The sequence below is a fragment of the Apodemus sylvaticus genome, chromosome 5, assembly GCF_947179515.1.
Source record: "Apodemus sylvaticus chromosome 5, mApoSyl1.1, whole genome shotgun sequence".
NCBI classification, from domain to species: Eukaryota; Metazoa; Chordata; class Mammalia; order Rodentia; family Muridae; genus Apodemus; species Apodemus sylvaticus.
The window spans coordinates 46,223,662-46,247,794 of NC_067476.1; the positions used below are offsets into that span (position 1 = coordinate 46,223,662).

General features: G+C 39.8%; 1 protein-coding gene across 3 annotated transcripts in view; it reads right to left on the bottom strand.

Annotated features, from left to right (window-relative positions):
• Window positions 1–4,540: 4,540 nt before the first annotated feature.
• Galnt3 (polypeptide N-acetylgalactosaminyltransferase 3) overlaps window positions 4,541–24,133 on the bottom strand; it is a 37,151-nt gene continuing 17,558 nt past the window's right edge. For all 3 annotated transcript variants that reach the window (XM_052182602.1, XM_052182603.1, XM_052182601.1), the window contains exons 3-11: window positions 22,826–22,998; window positions 18,476–18,625; window positions 16,589–16,823; window positions 15,893–16,010; window positions 14,235–14,435; window positions 11,712–11,843; window positions 11,456–11,557; window positions 6,493–6,645; window positions 4,541–5,561 (exon numbers count right to left, since the gene is read on the bottom strand). In XM_052182602.1, coding sequence (XP_052038562.1) covers window positions 5,439–5,561; window positions 6,493–6,645; window positions 11,456–11,557; window positions 11,712–11,843; window positions 14,235–14,435; window positions 15,893–16,010; window positions 16,589–16,823; window positions 18,476–18,625; window positions 22,826–22,998 — 1,387 coding nt within the window. In that variant the 3' untranslated portion in view covers window positions 4,541–5,438. The remainder of the gene's footprint in view (window positions 5,562–6,492; window positions 6,646–11,455; window positions 11,558–11,711; window positions 11,844–14,234; window positions 14,436–15,892; window positions 16,011–16,588; window positions 16,824–18,475; window positions 18,626–22,825; window positions 22,999–24,133) is intronic.

Here is a 24,133-nt window from a genome sequence, read left to right on the forward strand (position 1 = left end):
AATCTATGTTCTTCCACCTAATAGGGCCCCAGACCCCAGGACATAACTGACTCCATGATGGAAGTACCATTTCAGGGCATACAACTCACCATACACACCACCTGCTAAAAATAAAGACCTACTCCATCAAAGTCCATAGTTCTTGAAAAGTCTCTAAATGTACTAACCTTGCCTTTTGGCTTCTGTAGTTCTGCTTCTGGCGAACTGTTAACTGCAGTATGTCAACCAGAACATGGCTAAAAAGCACAAAGACAGAGAGGGGATGCTTACTCTTTTACCCTGAGAAAGGCTTGGGGCTACACTAGGATCCGGAATACCCAGTGTAGTCACCAGCCAGCTAAGGAAGACTTTTTTTTTTTTGCCTTAAATTCATGTCTGAAGCATTTCTCTGGTGCATTCCCCACAACATTCAAGAGAAAGAGAATGATCACTAGCATTATGGGAGTGTATGTCTGAGGGCAACGAATGTGGTAATATAGTATTGAGAATTCATGATTCTGAAGCCATGAAAATGGGTTATGAAATCATCTATAAAGAAGAATAAATAGGGGTAAAGCAAACCAAAATAAAGAACAGAAAGCAACCAAACAGGAACCAGAATACTCAGCTAATGGATAGCACATGTTAAATGAGCACCACAGATTCCTAACTAATAGTAGCCCAAAGAAGAGAAAGGATGAAGTATCCAGACAGCATGGATTCACATAAAGAATGCAGTTATCCCAAAGCCTGGCCATAAAACCAGAACAAAATACTCCTTTCTTTCTCAAAGATGGAGATATACCCTTAGCAAATGTTCAAGGCAAGATAAGGAAGATACTTTTCATATATTTTCCAGAATATGAAACAAGAGTTGGCAGAGCAAAGGGTCCCTGGAGGGAATGTATTTATAAAATCAGTAACAGAAAAAGGAGGTAGAAAATTGTCAGGAAACCATGTTTTAGTAAGAGATTAACATCTCGGTGGTAGACAGAGATTAACATCTGGTAATGTCTGAAGTAATAAGGATGTGAAGTATGAGAAAGCCATGAGGGTAGTCTCAGAGATCCATGGACAGAGAGTGCACAGGAAGACATTTATTCAGTGTGGTTTCAGTAGTAGCCCTGATCTAACCTGTGAATGCTGGAAATGCAGAATCACAAGGTCAAAGCCAGGCTTTATGAATCACAAGCTACATTTAAATGGCAGCCAAGGGGGTTAAATGTAAGTAGTCCTGTAACCACTTTTCTAATTTATTTCTATTGCTGTGATAGCATACCCTTACAATAACAAATTAGCGGAGAGGAGGGTTTACGCTAGCTTTTAATCCCAGGTTACAGTTCATCATTGTGGGAGTGTCAAGAGGGAACTTCAAATAGGTAGTCATACCACACGCACAGTCAACAGCAGAGAAATGAAAGCATGCACACTCACTTGCTCTTTTGCTTGATTTCTCCAATCTTCTACAGTTCAGGACTCTCTAGAGAGAATGGTGCCACCCATGGTGGGCTGTTTTTCTACATCAATTACCTTCAGGCAATCCACCGGATACATGCTGTCCTATTTAGCTTTAGATGTCACTTTGATTCAGCCTACAATCATCGCAGGGAATCTCAGTAGCAGTATTACCAGATCAGACTGGCCTGAGACTATAACCGTGGGAGATTATCTTGAGTGATAATTGGCAGGGGACGGAAGAGTCCACTGAAGGTAGCACATCCCTAGGCAGTAGACCTGGACTATATAGCTTAGCAAGGAAGTGAGTGAGCCAGCAAACAGAGATCCCCTGGGGTTCCTGTCCCCAAGTTCCTGCCTAGTCTTCTCTCAATGATGGATTATAATCTAGGACGATAAACCAAGTAAACCCTTTCCTGCCCTTGTTGTTTTTGTTCAAAATGATTTATCACGGCAACAGAGAAAGTTACTAGAGTAAAAACATACAGGTCAACCCAATGTAGACAATCCCTCATTGAGACTATCTTCCTTGGCAATTAAACTAATGCCATTTAATTATCATTAAAATTTGAAGCCTGTTTTCTGTCTTTGGCTGAGGGAGCTACCATCTTCTCAGGGAACTTTTCTCTGAAACATCATTGTGCTGTGATGTCATCATTATGGGATAGCCACATCACTAGATTATGATCTTCATGGCACAGGGACTATTATTGTATATTATTAGTACCTAATGCTTAATATGGCCAATAAAACAAAGACGGTATTTTACAAGTATTGTTGAAACTGGAGAGCAATCTGGCAATGTGTGCTTTCTTGTGGCAAAATCTTGAGAAGACCAACGGTGTTGGCTCCATTGCTTTGGGTGTAGCAACAACCTGTTGAGACACAGATGCTTGCCTTAGGGCATCCGGGACACAAGGGCTGAGGGGATCAATAATACTTCCAAGGGGACACACAACCCTAATAAGGTCACTTTCTCTCATATCCCACACCTCTGAGTAATTCTCCCACCTTCTTATAATTCTGCAGCTCAGTGAGGATGCCTTTTAACCCATGACCCTCGAGGGCTTCCAACTCAAATCCTAGTACTCTGTGTGAAAGAGAAGGGGAATCATTTCTTCAGTGCAACTGTGCTGAGGGTAGATGACTAGAGAAAAGTAGTCACTACGGAAATTCAACTTAAAAACTATCTGCAATATTTTTATTGAAAACATGCATGCATATATGCATACATATACCTTTCTGTATGCTCTATATACTAATTCCCTCACACATGTGCTGCTACATTTATCATATTATAAACACGTTTCCCAAAGCTCTGGGTAACTTTTTTCACACCCGTCACAGTATAATCACAGCGCCTAATGATATTTTGGTTATCATTAAAATCAACTGTAAGTTCACAACTTACTTTAAAGACAACAAAATTGAATTTCTCCTAAGAATTCGACATTGTGTTCCCAGAAATAATGTTTTGTTCCCATTCATTGTTTCATTTTGTTTTGTTGAGGAGGGGTCTCCTTTGACACAAAGACTGTCCTTAATTTCCCTCTATAGCTGAGGATGACTTTGAACTTCTGATCCTTCTGCCTCTATCTCCCAAATCTTAGGAATAAAGGCAGGTGATCATATTGCAACATAAAAGTCATCATAATAAACAGATAGTTTTAATGCATTGCTTTTTTTTTCTCCCTATGGCTATGTAGGCACTTCTAATCTTTTGGTGAGCCTGTTCATGGAATTGACCTTGTACACTGCAGAATACTGGAATCAGTTCTGATGGCCTCTGGAATGGTCCTCTGGAGTGGAGGCAGCATGCCAGGTCTTCAGTTGGAACCAGACCATTCACCTTGGCAGCTTCAAATTGAGCAAGAGTTCCACAATTTCACACTCAAGTGCAGGCAAATTATGTAGGTGGGTGAGGGCCAAGCTCCGAGACTTACTGTTAAGTCTGTTCCAAGACAGTAGGCGGGAATCCCCACCCCAAAAAGCCAGCCCTACATCAAATCACTGTGACAACAGTTAACAGCCTGATTGCTGTGCATCAGATAAGAACCTTTCCGGAGGATGTGTTTAACATGGCTACAACATAATCAGTTCAACCTGAGAGACTTTACTCAGGACACAAGGCGTCAATACATGACTCTATGTGAGGATCTGCATATAGGCTTCATTTTTTAAAAACATGTTTTACTCAAGTTTTGCCTTATAATATTGGGAAATTGCTTAGTTTTATACTGTTTGTTTTTTGAGCTGAGACAAGCGTTAAGAGAAGCTTTTGCTCATATCATTACATCTAGTGGAACAAACTGAGGAACAGAAATTACATCTCAGTGGTTGATGGAGTGTGCTTACTACTCTTACAGATCACTGTTAGGTACAATAATAGAGAAACATTTACCGTTAACAAAATATCAAAGCTAAAATGGAGGACGAAGTCATCTTAGTCATTAAAAATATAGCATAGCGGCATGCTCTTTCAAAGGGGTGTACTTTTCTCTCTACCCTAAAGAGACAGATGGACAGCAAAGTCTTACATCCTCTGTAAACCCTTAGACAAAGTTACAAACACGGAACATGTTCCTTAAACTAAAATAAGAATCCGAAAAGTAACTGGCTAGAGAATATGGAATTTTAAATTCAACTTTTAAAATTTAATGAAGGCTTCATCTTTTTAATTAAAGCTGTAATACTAGGAAATATTTTCTTTTGTATAACTGAGACCCACTAGTTTTAAAGGTTCATGCAAATTTTATTTTGCTTCTAGAGTAATATAAATATTCTCCCTGTAAAATGGCTGAAGAGAAAATGGTGACTTCAAAAGATAATTTTATGAGGTCATTAAAGGACGTTATCAAGTGTTCACATTTTCACGAGCTTCTTCACTTCTGTTGTCACACTGCTGTCACGGTTTACATTTTCCTTAAAGGAACCTGGGGCTCCACAAACAGCAGATGACTAAAATCTAGAGTAAAAAAATGGATACTCCCCGTCCCCCACCATCAATTACAGAAATTGAAACAAAGGTTTGCAATTGTGTTTAGCATTATTTTAATTTACATTTTCCATATAGATAAAAGTAAGGCTCTTTTTAAATTTGACGAGAGAAACCTATTACAAAGATAGTCTATATAATGAATCAATAATGACATTTAGAGTTGAGTCAAGTTTCTGCATTTGAAATTCAGTATCATAAATATTCAAGATTAGTGAATTTTGCTAAGAAAACAAGACTACTAGAAAGGAAAAAGAAACCGTCATTAACAGCTAATAATTTATAAAGTTTATTTATTTTTTAAAAAGTACTCTGGGAAAACACACGGTATAGTCACTTCAGAAAAGCCATTTGGGGAAGACTCACGTGTATCAAGTGGAGTGGGCTTCAGACTAAAAAATATTTGTAAATTTTCCAAAAATTTAAGTGTTAAAAATAGTCCTCTCCTTATTCAACTTCATGTTTAAAGAAATATCTGACAGACAAGTAAACAAAAGACAACAAAAGTTTACCTGGATTTTAAAGCAATAAATTCTAGATCTATAAAAATTTCCTGGTTTGTACCAAAAGGCCAATGACTGACCTTCATTGACCTATTTCTATATAGTTATAAAAATACAGTATCAAATCTTTTTCTATTGCCCCTAAAATTAGGGGAAACATTTTAAGCTGTGAGTGTGTGGATGTAAGTGTGCGTATCCCCAAGTATACAAACACACATCACTTTGCTAGGAAAATTATTTTCTTCATACTGTAAACATCTCTCTTCTACATCTGGACATTTCAGAATCGTCTTTGGTATTCTAGTTACTGTGCTTTCAGACAGAAACCCCCAGGGTTTCTGCAGCGGTAGGTACTACATAGACATCTTAAGATATAAATAAGAAAAATGCACTTGGAATAAGTTACAATTAGCTGCTTTTGCATAATTTTCAACTACAGTGTACGCCTAGTCACAGTTTTATGAGGAAGAGTATGTCCTTTTCAACTCCTTAATTTTAAGGAACACTTATTCATTTTGGTTAAAAATCCATTTTTGGAGTAGATCTGTTGGGTCGCATGGCACTAAGTTTGGATGCTCTCCACTTGATGAAAGGCACATTTTAAATAATGGATTATATAAAAGTTGGTCCTAGGAAAGAAAGAAAACACATGTCAGATATTAAGCTTCAAGACTCACAGTTAAAAGATAACTACAAAGACAACCTGATGGTTTCGCTAAAGGTAAAGAGAAATTTGTATGACAAATGTATCTGATTCCCAACTTTAAGTCTAAGATCAACTGAGGCTGATAATATATTGATGGCCTTTGTTTATAACACTATAATTTACAGTACTGCTATTCAGTCAATGTAAGACATTTCAAAATGAAGAGAGAAATAGAGAGAGAGCAAGACTTGAAATATATTTTCAAGCAAGGAACTTTCCACTGGTATTCAGATGACCAACTTCAAAGTCAGAAAAGCCAGTCTCATGGTATGCTACTATCATGCACAACTAGTTTTAGATAAGGATTAATATGATCAAGCCAAATCTTAAACATTTTTTAAGAACAGGAGATCTGTTCTATATTCTTTCAGTTCTAGATTTAAATGCAATTTAAAATGTACTAAAAGGGAGGAAGACATAATTAGCAATTTTATATGAAAGGCACTTTGGCCCTTTAAGGAAAAAAAAACCATGATTTTCAAAATCTGTTGTAAAAAAACAAAAACAAAACAAAGCAAAACAAAAAAACAAAACCCTCAAGAATGGGGTGTGATAGAGGAGCAGACCAGGAGGCAATGCCTATAAAAAAAGATTAAAGAATAAAAAAAAAAAGTCAAGAATAAACTATGAATTAATGCTTTATGGAAGTTTTTTGCTTACATAAGCCAGGCTTTAACTTTATGATTAGTTGTTCCCATGGGTACTTAATCCCTAGATATATTCTCTCATCACATGGGGAGACATATAATAATGGAGTTGTTAAAGATGAAAAAATGCTGATATATAGCATAGGAAAGCAATTAGAGCTCTTCAAAGTAAGCTCTCGAACAGATGAATGAACTGCAGCCAGTCACCTTTCGAATCTCCCATATCTGTTCTCCGGGGGCGATTGTCCTGTGACCTTTATAGACACATGCCTTCAGCTGGACGACACCCTGAGTAGCATGAAGACATAACTCCTTCTGGATGTTGTGCCGGATTTCACGCTGAGCAGAATACTCAAAGTACTGTGGAGGAGAGAGAGTCATGATTGACGAAGGAATTCCGTGTGCCCAGTTGCAAAATAAAACAAGATCAAAACCAACCAACCGCTCCCCACATAGGAAACTCATGAGTTCTTCAAGAAACACAGTGAAAATGTTGGAAATGTAAACTGAGGCATTAGTTACAACAGGTGATACAGAGGTCTTGTCTCTGTCCATTACCAGTGGTGATTACTTTCTATAGTGTTCTCTTTCCTTTCCAAAGTAGAAACTAGAAATGATGAGGTAGAGTGGAGGCTAGCAGAAGTATACTGTAGAAACCAGCCAGGAAAGTTCCAGTAAGCAGCTAACTGGCCTCTTCTTCTCTCAACCTCTTATTCATCTCAACCAAAGCATTTTTCACCAATGCACAAACTACCTGTGCATTGGTAGTCTGTTTTTGCACCCCACCTCATGCCCCATGACATGGGTATCAATAATCCCTGCCCACCAAATTACTAAAATCACCAAATGAATGGGGTTGATAGGTACAGATACTTTCAGCAAAGACCAAAACACGTTCAACACTTGGTACGTCACAGATCCTCACTAATCTCTCTCTCGCTCTTCATGTCCAAATAACAAGCCTCTAAGTTCTGCTGAGTTTCTTCTCTGATGTTGTTTCACCCCTTCTTACTCTGACCTCATTTCTCTGACTCACTTACTTCTCAATTTGTACTGCAGTACTAACTTCTGACCCTGGGATGCAGCGATTCTGGCAGCTGTTTGTTAGTATGTTAAAGCTTTGGTTTGATGTGCTAATAGACCTGCTCTGATAGGCAATGTTCAAGACATGCTCAGAGCCCCCAGTGCCTCAGCTGTAGTAGGACCACCCTGCTTTACACAAATCTACCTCTACAGAGCTTGCTCTATTGTCAGGCTACTGCTTGGAACACCCTGCAACCCTTCCCTGCTTTGCCAGCTCCGTAAGAGCTACATCAAGTAGTATGACACCTGTTTATCTCTCCTCAGTTTTTCCCTTTGGTGGAAAACTAGGACTTTCAAGGCTTCTACAGGACACCAGAGGTGACATGAACTAAACTTCCAGAGTTGTATGTGCTGCTCATTGGATTCTCTGTGAGCTAAAGCTAAGCTCTATATCAACAAATAATATTCATATTCACTGTCATAATAGGCAATTTACAGACTGAACTATCTTCTCAGTCCCGCAGTAACATCCATTACAAATCAAATATTTAATAATGATGGCGGTCTGAGGATAAAATGAGTTAACATAACTGATATTCAATAATGTAATAATTCCTGTTAGCACTAATATTTATTGAGCCCTTATTATGTGCAAGGCAGGCACTGTGCTAGAATCAACACTGTGGAAACATGAGCAGAATTCTGAGCCTTGATCCCAAGCGCCTCAGCTTGGTCTCATGCTTCATTTCTCTTCTCCTGCAAGTAAAACATTAATTCATTTTGTAACCTGATTTCCAGGCAGAAACATTGTAAAAAAAACAAAAAAACAAACAAAACAAAAAAAAACAAAAAAACAAACAAAAAAAAAACAAAAAAAACAAACAAAACAAAAAAAAACAAAAAAAAAAAAAACAAAAAAATGGCTTTAGAAGAAAGAAACAACATCCTGACTATAACTAAGTTATAACTTAAATATATTAACTTTTAGTTTAACTTAAACTAAAATAAACTTTGAAAACTCAAAGATGGTAAGAAAGGTTAGCCAGCATTTTATATCACTGTTATTAAAAAGTCATTAAGATGAAACACGGAGTGAAAGGAGAAGAATTGAAAATACTTTGGAAACAACAAAGTGTTATAGGTCATTAAACCCCATTAAATGATCAAAATGGAAGACAATGAAAAAATGTTCTAGACTTCTGAGCTTGAGTTCTTACAGAACTAAAATTTGCAATGTAGTTGAGGGAAATAATTGATTAGAAACAATATGATTTCCTTTCTCGCCACCTGCGGCTGTCAGGAGAACTGGACCAGGGTGTTAGGGGAGAAGGGGAGAAAGAGAGAGAGAGAGAGAGAGAGAGAGAGAGAGAGAGAGAGAGAGAGAGAGCAAGCGAGAGCGAGCGCTGGTCTAGCCCCTTGTCAGCTGCAGCACTTAAGACAGCAGGCCCACCTCGACTGGGCAGCACAGTAGAGCTGGCTCCGGTGACATGGGAACAGGCGAGCCAACCCCAAGGGAACCAGAGCAGGAGAGCTGGCGCTGTTCCCGGCTGGCTGCAGCAAGGGGTAAACTAGCCGGGGCAGTGCTAGGAACCGCACCCAGGTGGTGCCGGAGCAGGAGAGCTGGCAGGCTGACCATCTCGGCTACTACTCAAGCCCAGATCCAGGGCTTTGAGTCGGCTCACCCAGCATCTACCCATCTACGAACTGCTGAAAGCAATGAAAGGGCCAGTCCTGCAGATCAAAGCTGCAGGGCCTCCACGACACAGGACGCACGACCACAGGATATCCCAGAGGAGTCCCACTGAGGATCCAGTATTGATAGTGTAACAGAAGCCAGAGGTCTCAGACCAGATGAATGACTCACTGCAATGAGCATTTGCAAGAAGTGTGGACAGAGGGGGTGGACTGTGGGACACACTGTGACACACTGCAACTTTTACAGCATGATTTTATTTTTTAATGATTTGTTTTGATTTTTTTGTTGTTGACTTTTTAATTTTATTTTGGGTATGGAGGTTGCAAGGGCGAAGGGCAGATACAAAGGGTCAGGGAGATGAGTGGGATTGGGGTGCATGATGGGAAATTCACAAAAGAGTAAATAAGAATAAAATCAATAAAAAGTTAATTTAAAAAACTCCGACTGCTCAAATGTTAGTTAGTTTGCTCTCACAAAAATGGATGACACCAAAGTGGACAGGGAAGAAGTCCACGAGTCCTCAACCCTACAGATTGAGAACTATAGAACTGCAGACCAACGGGCAACGGCTGGGAGCAGGATAGGTGGTCTACCCCAGGAAAGGGCACACCAATTGCTTGTCCAGTGCCAGACACATACAAATAACGTTATAGAGTCTAAAAAGGTTATATTTAGTTATATATTTGAATATACATATTGTATACCACAATTAGTGAAAGCAGAGGCCATATATTTGAAGCAGAGTGGGGAGGTGTATATGGGAGGGAAGGAAGGAAAGAGAAAAATAAAAAACTAAAAAGTAAAAGATATCATCAGTAACTGTGTTAGGATGACAGAAGCCAGAGTCATCTGAAAATACAAACCAGACATTATTCTCCCGCTTAAAAACCTCTAGATGGCTTCTGTTGAATTCAGAATTAGATCCATCTTCCTTAACAGGTCTGCCGAGCTCTGTACAAGCAGGCTCCTTATCACAACCCTCTGACCTTATTTCCTGTGCTCCCTGCCTAGAGCGCTGGGCGCTGGCCATCCCGGCCTTCCTGCTGTGTGCTCTGTGGACCTGTGCTGGGTGGGTACCCTCCCCAGCCTTCTTCTGATGCTCGCTTCCATTGAAGACTGTGCCCAAAGACCTTCTGAACCTGAGTCTAACCCATGACTCCATCACTCACATAAGCTCAGCCCCGTCTTCCCCAGCGCCCAGATACATGCTTGTTTTCACTTCTTATGAAGAAACAAAACAAAACAAAACCAATGCTTCTGTGGCATAAGCTTCCCAAAGTCAGTGATTGTCAATTCCTGTAGCAGCACAGGTTGGGTCACACATTTAAACAAGTACTTTTTAAGGGGTTAAAGGAGTTATTTCACCCCTAAACTTCTTAAAGGTAGCCTTTGATAAGTGATCATTTGATAATTTTAAATAATCTGTAATTGTCTATGACAGCATCTCCTTGGAAAGATACAAAGAAAAGCACATAAAATAATATGCACACCTCACACTATTTATAGTAAATTGTAACAAAAAGAGTAGTAATAATATACTTTAAGATAAATAGAATTCTGGAGAGAGCTTGAGAGAAATGTCTAAGTATTAACAACAATTGGTAATATATTTATAAATGACGAAATAAGTATATTGTTATTATAAACAATGTATTTATATAACTACTGTTCTTATGTAGAAAGAAAGGAAAATTAAAAGATTATATATATATTGGTGTGTGTGTATGTGTGTATATATACACACACACACACACACACACACACACACACACACATACACACCAAGAAACTTAGTACTTTCTACATCTTGTAAGCCAGGTAGTAACATTTCACATTTGCCCCTAACTGGGACAATAGTAAAAAACAAAGATGGGGGAGAGGGTGGGGAGAAAAGCATTTGGATGATGTCAGTGATGGGGGGAGAAAAGCATTTGGATGATGTTAGTAATGGGGGAAAAGCATTTGGGTGATGTCAGTTATGGGGGGGGGGGGTGGAGAAAAGCTTTTGAATGCAGGGTACTGAAGTGATCTCTGTTCCAGAAAGAACTTATAATGCAGCTGTGTCAGCATTAACGCTAGATGTAACTTGCTATCAGATTTAATATGGTCTTCACCTGACACCTCACAAAACCTCCATGCCAACAGTCACACAAATATAAAAAAATTACATTAAACACACAACACACACACACACACACACACACTCCAATAACATTATTTTTTTATTGTCCTTTCTATTGATCAAATGGGTAACTTCAGATTATTTTCAGAGTCAAAATAAAAACCAGAGTAAAGTACTCTAAGCCTTTAATATTACCATGTGTAGCTTAAAGACATCTCCACACCAGTTTGCCTCACACAAGTTTACCTCAGCTGTGACTTCTGAAAACACACAGCACCAGCTGTGTCTGCAAGGGCTCTGAGAGAAGAGGCCTTCCCAGCTGTGCTTACCTGATTTCCCCCGAGGCCGTGGCACGTGTACAGAATCAATGGCTTGCCTCCTTGGTTATTTTCACCAACATCCAGACATAAAGGCTGACCAACACTTTTAATCTAAGAAAAAGATTTAATTCATAAAAAAAAAATTAAACTGGACACTGTCTACTTTTCATCTAGTTTTAGGGATAATGTAAAACTTCAAAAGCAATAAATTAAAAGGTATGGGAGGGAGTTTATCAAGGACAAAGAGGAACATAAAAATACTCACATATCCAGATATAACAGGACTAAGATCTGGTACATACACTTCTGGGTAAATAGTGTTCAGGTACCACGTAAAATTTTTACACTGAAGGCGTTTTTTTATTTCCAATCTTTTTGAAAGATCACCAAATAATTTCTAGAAATAGATGGGGGTGGGGTATGAAGGGAACACTCAGTCAAACAGGCTCTGATACACACTTGAAACAGTGCTACTTGTATTTACATTTAGTTATTAAATAACGTTCTGGATGCAAACGCAGGAAGGATGACTTCACATGCATGCCTTTCATCTAAGCAACAGGCGTGCGTCCTGCCTGGTCACTGGTAGTTTAAGAGACTCAAGTCACACTGCAGGGCTGGCCACAGGGATGTAATCCACTTCATTACTGTAAGCTGTGAGCACTCTGGCTAGTTGCGGGAGCATTCTGAATCCATGCCAGCTCTTTCCTCTAAAATGATCTCCATTGTGAAGTGTGAGGAAGGCAACACAGTGCAGACAGGCACTGCTAAGACCCAGTGAAATCAATATCTCTTTGTAGTCAAACTGTAAACTGCACAGTTGGATGCTTTCTAATTTAAATGTTTTCATCTGAACAAAATTCCCACCTGGACCCTGGGTTGAAAAAGGCAATTTCCAGTTAATTGTATTTTATTTTCCTTTATTCAAAAGGGCAAGGAAGACAATTAAAAAATACACTAAACTGAAAAATATTCCGTTTATAGGACACATTTAGAAGGAAACTGCATTTGATACCTAAATGAATGAGAGCTGAAATAATGGGACTAATCAGTTCAACCAAGGAAAATACTTTCTGACGCCAACTCCAATATCTTGAGCTCAGGTGTTTTAGCAAAACAGACTGACTCTTAGGGACATGAGATATGCGTCCCACCACAGGGACAGGTACTGGCTGGCTCACTTCACAGCCCTTCTATGGGTAAGAAGCAGAACAGTAGCTTAATTGAGCACCTACTTTCTGCTCAGGTACGTAGCACAGATTTGTCTCGGTCACTGCTAGTTAAGAGTTCCAACATGGAGTAGCATACCCTACTGACTTGTAGGGAGATAGTGTGGGCCAAATGAATGGGTTAAAGGTCTTTCTTCACTCTAGCAGTCAATGCACAGATGCCTGACTCCCCAGACATGCCTTCTCTAAGTTAGTGCTGCTTCCTACAGACACGTCCTTAAACTATTAGCTGATTCATCATCACTACAGACAAAGCTGCTGGGGCCCAGATTTAATGCTTTACGTCTCACGATTCTGCTGACTAGAATCTATGCGCAGTCACCAGTAAGAGCATCACATGTTTAGGAGATGAATACAGTAGCTTAGTCCCCAGAACCCACATTATTAAAAAGCCATACATGCCACTAAGGGCTTTAATCCCCATGCTAGAGATACTGAGGCAGGATGATCCCTGGGTCTCTCCCTGCTCTCACAACCTAATACTACTCCCTGAGCAAACAGAGACCCTGTCTACCAACAAACAAACCAAGTGTGGATGCAACCTGAGAAATGACAGCAAACATTGTACTGAAATGTGCATTTGCACATCTCACAAGTGCATATGTGCACATGTGTGTGTGTGTGTGTGTGTAACACACATGCACAGAGTCTAAGTCAGTACTTACGGACTAATCATTGCCCTATTTCCTAGCTCCTCTGGGAATGAGAGTAATATGGCCTATCTCAAGACAGGAAAGGAGAAAGAAAGAACAGGCACCCCCAAGACCCAGCCCAGGAACCTGGGGATCACATTATGAACATCACCCTCCCTTTGCATTCTTAAAGGGGTGAGGGTTGCCCCATGGGTCTCCAGCAGGGAGCTGGGATTTGAGGAAGAAGAGCCTTGTCACTTCCAGTTCATTGTTATGACACAGTAATCTGCACAGGTGATTCAAAATGCTACTTCAAATAGATAGTTAAGAGATTCATGGCAACTGGGAATGGTTAAATGAAGTCCTACTTAATCAAATAATATTTGGAGGCAGTCACAAAAATATCTTTCATATTAAAAGTCAATAACTGAATTTCATAAGGCTGTTTAAATTTTAGAGAGCAAACTAGCATACTATTACTATTTATTAATATTATTACCATTGCTATTATTATTATTATTGTTATTATTATTGGTGGTGTGTGTGTGTGTGTGTCAGTGTGTATACATAAGCCAGGGTATGGGCCCCAGGGATAGAAAGCCCTTAGTGGCATGTATGGCTTTTTAATAATGTGGGTTCTGGGGACTATGCTACTGTATTCATCTCCTAAACATGTGATGCTCTTACTGGTGACTGTGCATAGGTTCTAGTCGGCAGAATCGTGAGACGTCATTGACAATCACCTTTACCTACCACACCATCTCCACAGCCTGAAGTTATTTATTTGAAGGCTTAAAATTTAAAAGTTGACCTTCAAAAGAATTTTTAAACTTCTTTTTTTTTTTTAACTAAAGGTGATCCAGGCAAAAAGACTTCCGAGTTTGGAATAGTTTTTAACTGTCACTTCATGACGTAGTCCTCACTTACTTGCTTAACGATTTTTGCTGCATCTGTGTTTCTCCTATAAAATATTTCCTTGTATTCGTCCATCCAGACTTCTGCAAGGCGAACTTGGTTACGAGCAATCACCTGAGTGCCTTTTGGAAAGGTATGAGGGCTTTTGCTGCGAAAAACATGTCCAACAACAGAGCAAGGCATAATCTCCAACTGCCCACCACATTGCCATACCTGATAATTAATGATATTTGTTTAAATTTACAGTATTTTGGGAAAAACAAACTGTTGCTCTAAGTTTACCTTTAAGATATCAATAAATAGAAAATATAGAGGTTTGCTGGTATGTCGTATAGTCTCTATGCCAGTTCAATCTACGTTCTATAAATGTAAACAATAGTTTTATTAAATGCATTGAGAAAGAGAGAACAAACACACATCTTCAGAAAGTAGGTTTGCAAAATCATGAGTTCTGAGTCCTTCATAAAAACTAATTCCAAGTTTCCTTTTTGGCCAATAATTATGCAAGTGTTCTAATATGCAGAAAAACAAGGCTCCAGTGTGGCTCACTTCCACCTTCAATGCACTGTCACTTGCTGAAACTAACACTTTTCTTCTAAGAAATAAAGCAGTCATCCAGGTACAAAAGGACCCAGATTCTATCTACTCCTTACATATTCAACTTGGTGTCAAAAAAAAAAAAAAAAACATTCAAGAAATCAATTATCACCAAAATATAACCCCATCACAGTTTCAAAGGAGTTGTTCATACTAAACAGTCTGTGCCTATCTAGAATGGGTCTACAAGTTCCAGTGGTTCTAAACAACATGCCTTCGCGAGTGGTTCTCCTGTCAGTGATCAGCAAGACCTAAACCGAAGCCGTGCTTAAAATAGATGCTACAAGTGAGAGAGGTGCTCAGACCTCTTCCTTTTTTCTTTTAAAGACATCAGATGATTCAGAAGTTCACTTCAGCAAACTGCATTGAGATTCAGTGTTTGCTAGAGGCTGGAAAGGCTGAGCTAAGTTTGAAAAGGCCCCCGGCCCTCAGCAGTTCAGAAGAGGATACGGCCACTACTGCCAGTATCCAATGGAGCCAGAGCCAAAGTCTAACCCTTCATATTCCCAGTTCTCCCCCCGCCCCACTACATTCCAATCTAAAGGACTAAAAGTGAGTAACATGGCTGCCATGGAAATGAACTCATGAAGCTGAATGTATTAAGTATGCATCGTGCCTACTAAAAGCTTTGTTTTGTTTCTATTAACTTATAATATGTACTATGAAAAGGAGTGCAGCTCATAGGATGCGAAGAATTTCGTCTAGTGTCCTTTATAGTTATAAATAAATGTTTTTCCATACGGACTCCCCTGATAATCAGCTCATTTCCTGAAGCACTAGGCTTAATTATATTTATCTTGGCTGGAATTCAGTGGCTGAAAGTGCATTAATTGGTGTTATTGCCTGGACACAGGAGTTTAACTGATTCCTCTTGTTACATTGGCAACCATGAATAAATATATCAAATTACAACTTAAACAGACATAGCCTCATTTGCCAATTTTCCAGCAATTACATTATAGAAAGCACTAAATACATAAAGACAGCATACATCTGCAACAGTCTGGATGAACTGCTCAGAACACAACACTTCACACTGACGCACATGCTACGTTTAGCCTCCGTGAACTTACTCGGAATGACATTTCTATATTTTCACCTCCCCAGATTTCCATTTCTTCATCGTAACTTCCAATGTGCTCAAAATATTCTTTAGAAATAGAAAAAAGGCCTCCTGCAAAGGTGGGGGTCCTGAAGAGAAACAGATCACCATAGTGTGTTATAGAGATCAAATGAGATGAAAGCGGACACTTGGAGGACCAGACTGACATTACAGGTAAGGAGTTAGTACATTTAAAATCTCGTATCCTAGAGTTAATACATTTAAAATCTGTTATCGTAGCTAACAAAGAGCTAAAAGTTCTTTAAAGTTAAGGTTTTGGGGAAAGTAAGTACATTACCAAAAAAATGTCATGTTCCATATTATTTTATCTCTCCTTAACCTGCTTTATTTTCTTAAAAAAAAAACAAAAAAACCCCACAATTTATGAAGACAGGAAAATTCATCCAATCCTACTGCCTGCTCACTAGTATCATGCAGAAGAGCTTAGTACATTAATATATATATACATATATATGTATATATGTATATATATACATACATACATATATACATATATATGTATATATATATATATATATAGAGAGAGAGAGAGAGAGGTTTTTCCCGTTATCGCACAGGCAGCTGCTGTGAAGACGTGTGTATATCCACATGCAGGCAGGGTCTGGTGCAGGAAGTGTTATGGCAGGCATGGGAGCAAGCGCCTTACTTAATTGGGTAGGTTTCGTCTTTCCGTCTTTGCTTCTCATGATCAGGAAGCGATTCCCAGCCAAAGGAAAGGCTCCAGTCAAAATTTCCACGGTTATGGTTGCTTCCGTATGGAGAAGGCTTGTTGAACTCAAATGTGTTTAGATCTATGGATGCGATGTCTGGACTCACCACGGCGGTGTAGTTCTCAGCGATTCTGGCCAGCAAAGGTTCCAGCCAGCCGTAGAAGCACTCACCTGCACAGAGCAGAAGCTACTGTCAGTTTGATGGAAATGCTCAAAGATTTGTTTGCCAGGAAAGTTTATGGAGAAAACTAGAAGGAAAGGATCATCCGTGTTTTGAATATACACACATGGGTAACTGGCAAAAATGATGCATTTACAGTACGCAGCTTGTTTTGATGCCCACGCTGCACACATTTAGTATGATCATGCTAAATAAAACCTCCACACATCACCTCGTGTGTGTGTGTGTGTGTGTGTGTGTGTGTGTGTGTTAATTATTGCCACCATTCTGTACAACAGATTTCTAAAAGAAGGGACATCCTAAGGGCTCTTGTGATGCAAATAGGATTAAAAAGAAATAAAAAAATAAGAAAAATTCTTCTAAGAGACAGTAACCTTTTTCTCCTAGAAAGGGAATACACTTGCCATCCTTGAAATGGAACCCCTATTCCTTTAAGAGAGGGCTATGAATCAAGGTAACCTTTGCACATTACCCTAAAATTATTCCAAGTTATTTAAATAAGTATTCCTCCCCACAACTAAGGCACAGTATGAAATCTTAATTTCTCTTCCCAAGTCCTAGGAGAAAGAGAGTCTTAAAGTTAGAATATTCTGAATTTAGTGACTAGAGAAAAATTATTCAAAGTTGCTATAGTCCTGATGGAAGTGGGCTTGGGGCAGGGAACCCCATGAAGGTCAGAATTATGTTCTTGAGGCAGACTGCACATCACACAGGTGAGACCCTCATTAAATTAAACTTGGCAGCAATGGACAAAAAGAACCATTGCCCAGCAGGGGAAGAATTGCTAACCAGATCTTACTGCAGTTTTGGGTCAGTGAAAAACACCTCCTGATCTCCATTCATTTTCCAAAAGCTACATTAAGAGAATATCAGATGTGATGGCTCTCAACAGTAACAAAAAAATACAAAAAGCCTCTCTGTAATAATTAGTGCATGTTTCAGCCAGATTTTGGGTGACATGAAACCTAATAGCTGGGCAGGACAAGGTCAAGCATTCACAGGAAGAGTAAAACTCCCAAGGCTTACAGTTCCGGGGACTACTGAACCTTGTTAATGCCTAGCATATCCCTTGCAGGCTGACTCCAAAGTGCTTTCTAAAACTATCAACAGGGCCACTGAAAACAATGGAAACACAGGAAAAACACCCCAGAGTAACAAAAGGAGCAAAACTGCAATATCTATGGATGAGATAGCAGGATACCCATTGCTGGGCAGAACAGATTCAACAACTCTTCAGCAGGGGTGCAAAAAGAACTATAAACGTTAAAAGAGTATTGAAACAAAGTTTAATGATGGTGCTGATCATACCTAGATAAAAGTTTAACCTCATGGAGTAGGAATTAAAAACAACAAGGAAACAGTCCTCCATGTATTCTGTTTGCCTGGAGAAGAACAACATCTGGGGCAGGGGGTTCATAAGCAAGAATCACCCCCAGGGAAAGCTGGGTACTGTAAACACCGGGGTGCCAGGAGCTCAATATGTGAAGCTCTGATGCAGGGCCACTAGCTGCTTGACCTGCCATGGCTGTCATCAGCTAAAGATGCTATTCGGGAGAACGTGATTAGATACCTAAAGAAAATTAACTTTCAAACAAAAGGGAGTAGGAGGAAAGTTACAAGCCATCCATAAACAGGTACTTACAGTGAGCATCTAAGAACGTGAGCGTCTCTGCAGTTGCTACAGCTGCCCCTAGCAACCGCGCCGTGATCAGGCCTTTCCTTTCTTGCTGCCTGACTATTTTCACAATAGAAAACTGTTTTATGTATTCCTCTAGTTTTTCATGCAAGTAGTCTGTAAAGGAGGAAAAAAAATAGAATTAACTTTTATTGAAATTTGTTTTCATATGTAACACGGGAAAGCTAATGAAATCACCAGCCACTGACCCTTTTAAAATCTCGTCAAGATTCTGCTAAATTCATTTGTTCATTCTGTCAGTAAAAGAAGCATTCCATTGCCTTTAATTCTTCAAGAAAATGAGGCTCTGTATACAAATTATAACTCCTGTATTAGCTAATGCTATAGCTTGGACTTATAAAATACATGCACCATGTCAGGGGCATGTGAAAAGCCTGCGTGGAGCAAACCCCAGGAGTTTAGAAAGCTCTCAGAGAGTGACTTCAATTTAACCAAAAATTCAACAAATGTTTAAACTGGTACTAAAATCCAAGAACCATGGCAAGAAATGACAGGCTATCAATACACAGGCTATCAATATACTTCGGTTTCACTAGCTGTTGTGATCAAAACAGCTTAATACCCTAACATCAAGGAAAAGGCAAGTCGGGGATACTCAGAGTTATATGGTAGGGGGGACATTTCTACCACAGGCAGAAAACTTTAGGCTTCTCTTGATTTCTTCCCCCATATAATACGGAACTAAAAAGGAACATGTAAATCAGGTAAATGCACAGACAAAGCCACAGTAACACACATAATTTAGGGTGCTAAACACCCCAGTTTGGATGAGATAGAGAAACAGCAAAAGTTGAGAATACTGATGAAAGAAAACTGAATCAAATCAATCAAGGGCTGTTCATAATTTTAAGCATATCCAGCCTATTCTGTGCCATTAAGTTATTTCTGGTGTGTGGTGGGCATTTTGTTTTGTTGTCTGTTTCAGACATGGTCTTGCTACAAAGCCCAGGCTGGCCTAGAACGGAATGTGTGATCTCGTGCCTCAGCCTATGGAATTGCTGGGATTATACCAAGGGCATCTAGCCTGCCATTCAATTCTTGAACTCCTGTTAGTATGGAAGTGAGTTTAAGTGACCTTGTTAGGCCCAGAACTCATACATGGGGAAGTATGGAGAAAGTAATACCCTGTGGTATGCGTTTGCTTCTGCTGCCTTTCAAAGGCAAGTGCAGAAGAGTTTGGCTTTGGCTTGGATGACATAGGTGTCTTCAGAGATGCAGAGGGGGATGCTGCTGTACTAAAGGTTAAGGATTCATCAGGGGACTGGCACTCCAGGAAGAGCACCGGGGTACGTCGGGGATAGTCTCCTCAATACATGCAAGGTTGCACTATACCCACATGGAAAACCATAAAATACTTTCGGTGACTTGCACGTTTCACAGGTGTTCATGTGGCTTTATTCATTGGAGTTACTATATATCTTTCCAATACACCCTGTCCCCACCTCTTAAAGGGTTTGGAGAGATGGCTCAGAGGTTAAGATAATTGGCTGTTCTTCCAGGGGACCAAAGTTCAATTCCCAGCATCCACATTCTTGTGCCTGTTTATAATTCCACTCTCAGGGAGATCTGACACCCTCTCCTGGCCTCCTTGGGCACTGCATACATGTGGCATACAAACATACATGTAGGTAATACACCCACACTCAAAACATAGGAAAATCATTAACCAACAAACAGAAAAACCCCAAACACCTAAAATATGTTCAAATTCTTACCTGTTCCCTAGATTTCATCCAATACACACTCCATTTTGGGAAGGTAAATACAAAAATTACAGCAAATCAGAGACCTCGGGTTTGAGCAACATTCCTTCTAACTGTTTGACCATAGACAAATTATTTTAACTTTCCTATACTTTACATCCCTTATCTATACGGAGGATGTGACAGAATTAGCAGCACAGGTAACGGTTGGGACAAGGGGATGGGACATTCCTGGACAGCAGAACACAGGGCCTACTAGGTGTCACTACTCTTAAAAATGTTATCTTTGGTTCTGCTGTCAGAGGATTTAACTATCTTATTCGCACTTGAATGTCCACATCTCATGAGGCATTTCCTAAACAAACTAGTTAGTTTCTGTCTCTGTCTGCCTCCCCACCCCCCCCCCGCACTCTCCCACCATGTGTGTGTGTGTGTGTATGTGTGTATGTGTGTGTGTGTGTGCGTGTGTGTGTGACTTTCTAGACAAGTGTGTATCCTTTGAACTCCTGAGCAGATACTGAGATCACAGGCACACACCACCACCACCACTCCTGGCCTTTCCCAGGTTCCTTACAGCAAAGAGGGCCGTATTTCCCAGACAGGTAGGACATGAGACAGACTGTACTAGCATTCAAGCATAAATTTTGTTATGAAGCATGGGGATGCTATAGGGAGAGGCAAGGTAAGCCATTGGGAAAATGTCGAGCTCTGATTCTGATGCCACAGGGGGCACTAACCAGTGTTCCGTGAAAAAATTAGTTCCCTTTTAAATGGGTATGACTCTAATGTAATTAGGTAAGCATTAGTTATGCCAGCTAGGAGTAAATTTGCCATGCCTCTATTGTGTCGATACTTGGGACAATCAAGCAAAATAAACACTGCCTATCAAAAGACATTTGAGAAATCAAAGAGGAAAAGGAGAAAAGAAAACATTCTTAAGACTACATTAGTGGCTTTTCTTCAGGTAAACTTATAGTTGACACAGATCTTAACCCAGTATGACTTAAAACCCACTGGCTGCTGTCCAGACAGGAAGAACCACAAAATCGGATTAAGCAGCAAAAAGCCAGGTAGTTACAATTAAGTGGTAAAGTAGTCGGAAAGAAAGGGTGTTAGAATCAAAGATCGACTTAGTGTGTAACTCCATTTCTCCTTCCTTTTCTTAGCCCGGAAGGGGTTTTGTTTGATTGTTTGTTTTTTCTATTAGTTTGCTGTGTCCCCAGGTATCAGCTGGTGTGGCAGGCACCTAACACCACATCTGATGTATGGAGTCTAAGTTGAGTCCAGAGACATGAATTATAAAACTTCCTCATTCTTGGAGACTAGTTCTCATATTCACGTCCATAATCTCTGAATTGGGAAATGTTTTCTTTCCTGCCCAAATGTTTCTCTTTATTGAGAACAGAGCCTGACTTTATTCTCAGTGTTTAGGTAGAAGCTGTGGAGACACACGGAGTTGTGTGTGCGGGGGTGATGCTTACTTATCACTATGTCTGCACAGGGACACCAGCAATGGAACCTAATGGGTACTCATCTTCTTTTCTTGTTCAGACAATATGATGCACATAACAATGTTCTGGATCTAATGAGGACATTTTGTGCCCATTTTACAGACTGAAGAAACAACTAGAAGTTGGGACTAAGCCTCTGGGAATCCAACTGCAAACCTGCGTTTACTCGGGAGTCTATTTTGTAATCACTGAAATAAATTGTTTTGTGCTTAACGTAATTATACTTTTGAAAAATTAGAAACCAGAATATGTGTTAGACTTTTGATTCTGAATCAAAATACTTAATTAGTATATAACTTTTGATTTTGTAGAAACAGACATTTAAAGAGCATTGCTAATCTTAAAAATTAATACTGATTTTTTTTTAATAGCCCAGATCTGAGGATGTACTTCCGTGGTATATGAGAGAGCTGCCATGCAGGTCTCTATTAGATCCTCAGCACTACAATGGGGGCGGGGAGGGAAATGCCCAAATAAAACACCAGAGCAACACTGTGGCATCAGGCACTCATTAACATCACCTGCTAATTATGGTACTTATATGAATTCCTTCATATTTAAAACCCAGCAATGCTCCAGTTCTGAATCACACAATGGGATGCTTCATCAAATCAGCAGCATATTGATTAAACTCGCTGTAGTTTTCCTTTTCAGTCGTTTAGAAGGCAATGACATCATTTAAATCAGAAACAACATGGCCCCGGCTCCATTTTACCAACAGAGAAACTGAGACTGAAGAGTCAGTGGCTTAACAAATTCACACAGCTGGTTAGGACCAGAGCTGGGGTTCCAGCCCAAGCAGCTGTGCTTCAGGCTCACATCTGGTGGCTTAGCCACTGGCTGTGCTCTAGAGTAACTGGCCACACACTGAGACCTACAGTTGTGACTAATGGTGTTGAGAAAGTCTCACAGCCCCAAATGTTCAACTGTGGCATCCCGAGGGTCAGACTCCACCATTCACCACACACCATCCAACCCCGTCCATCGGGTTCAGGGGTGGTATCCAGGGTGTACTACGGCACCAGCCATGCAGACTTTGGATAGGACCACACAGATTGATTGATGAGCACATGCTCTCTTACCATCTACACTAGCATCGTCCACCAAAATGATCTCCTTCAGCAGTATTGCGGGTGAAGAATAGAGCACACTGTGGACGGTCCTAAGCAGCGTGGACCACGCTTCATTGTGAAAGACTATTATGACACTGGTGGTAGGCAGGGGCGGGCAGCGTTTAAATTTTTGTTCAATACATCTAGAAAAAGCCAAAGAATGGGAGAACAGTTACGACTTTTGAGTTACCTCACCACGGCCACACCATTTCTACACCACTGCTAAAGCTATCACCATTTAGTCACCCTCGCCCCAAATGACAGCAGCTGGGTTTCATCCTATATGAAATTATCTTCGTAGTATATAAATATAACTAGGGTAAAGCAAAGTTCCATAGGCAGCTCATTCATCCTAACCGCATCCAATATATGACTGTTGAGTTTTCTACACAGTCTGATTTTAAAAAGAGATATAGCCTATCAGTGAAGCAACATGCAAAAATCAAACTTTCTAGCTACTGTTTGTAAGAACCAAAATATTTTGTTTTCTTGCCTAAGTCACCCATTTTCCTTATTTTTGATTTAGACTGTACAACTTCATTAACAGGATATTCAGTTTTGTTGAAATTATTTGCCGTTAGACATGTCTGTATATATATAGGATGTGTGTTTCCTAAGTATTTCCCAGGTTAATTTAATAAATTTACTTTATATATGGACTCAAAATATGAAATAAGCCCACCATAAAACCTGGGTTCTTCAAATGCCTGGTGCTACTTACCTACCCGAACTGAGGAACTCACTATGATAACGTGATTTGCTGTCTAATTAAGACCTATCATTTTCAAACTGTCCTTTAACAGAATACATTTAGAAATGTAAAGACATATATTATATATATATATATATATATATATATATATGATACATACATGACTCAGAAGCAGCAATTGGAAGACTGAGGCAGGGGAATCTCTGGGAGCTTGAGCCGAGTCTGGTCTACACAGCAAAGAAGAGGCCAGCCAAGGCTGCACACTGAGACTCTGTCTTACAAAGAAGTTTTGTGCATATAACCGTCTGTTTCATTGACGTATCCACAGAAAGGACTCCCAAGTGGTCTTGACCTGACTAATTAGTGTTAGCATCAATTACCTAAAAGCATTAGTTACATATTATCATCAAGTTTGCTCTTGTGACATTGCCTTCTTCAAAGCAAACGCCATTTATAAAACAGTGAAGACAGGAGGGTGGCTGTGGCTCAGTACAGCCTCCAGCCCTTGAGAGAGCCACCGGCTTTGGGGATGAGTCGAGGAAGGAGTGAGGGACTGACAACACCGG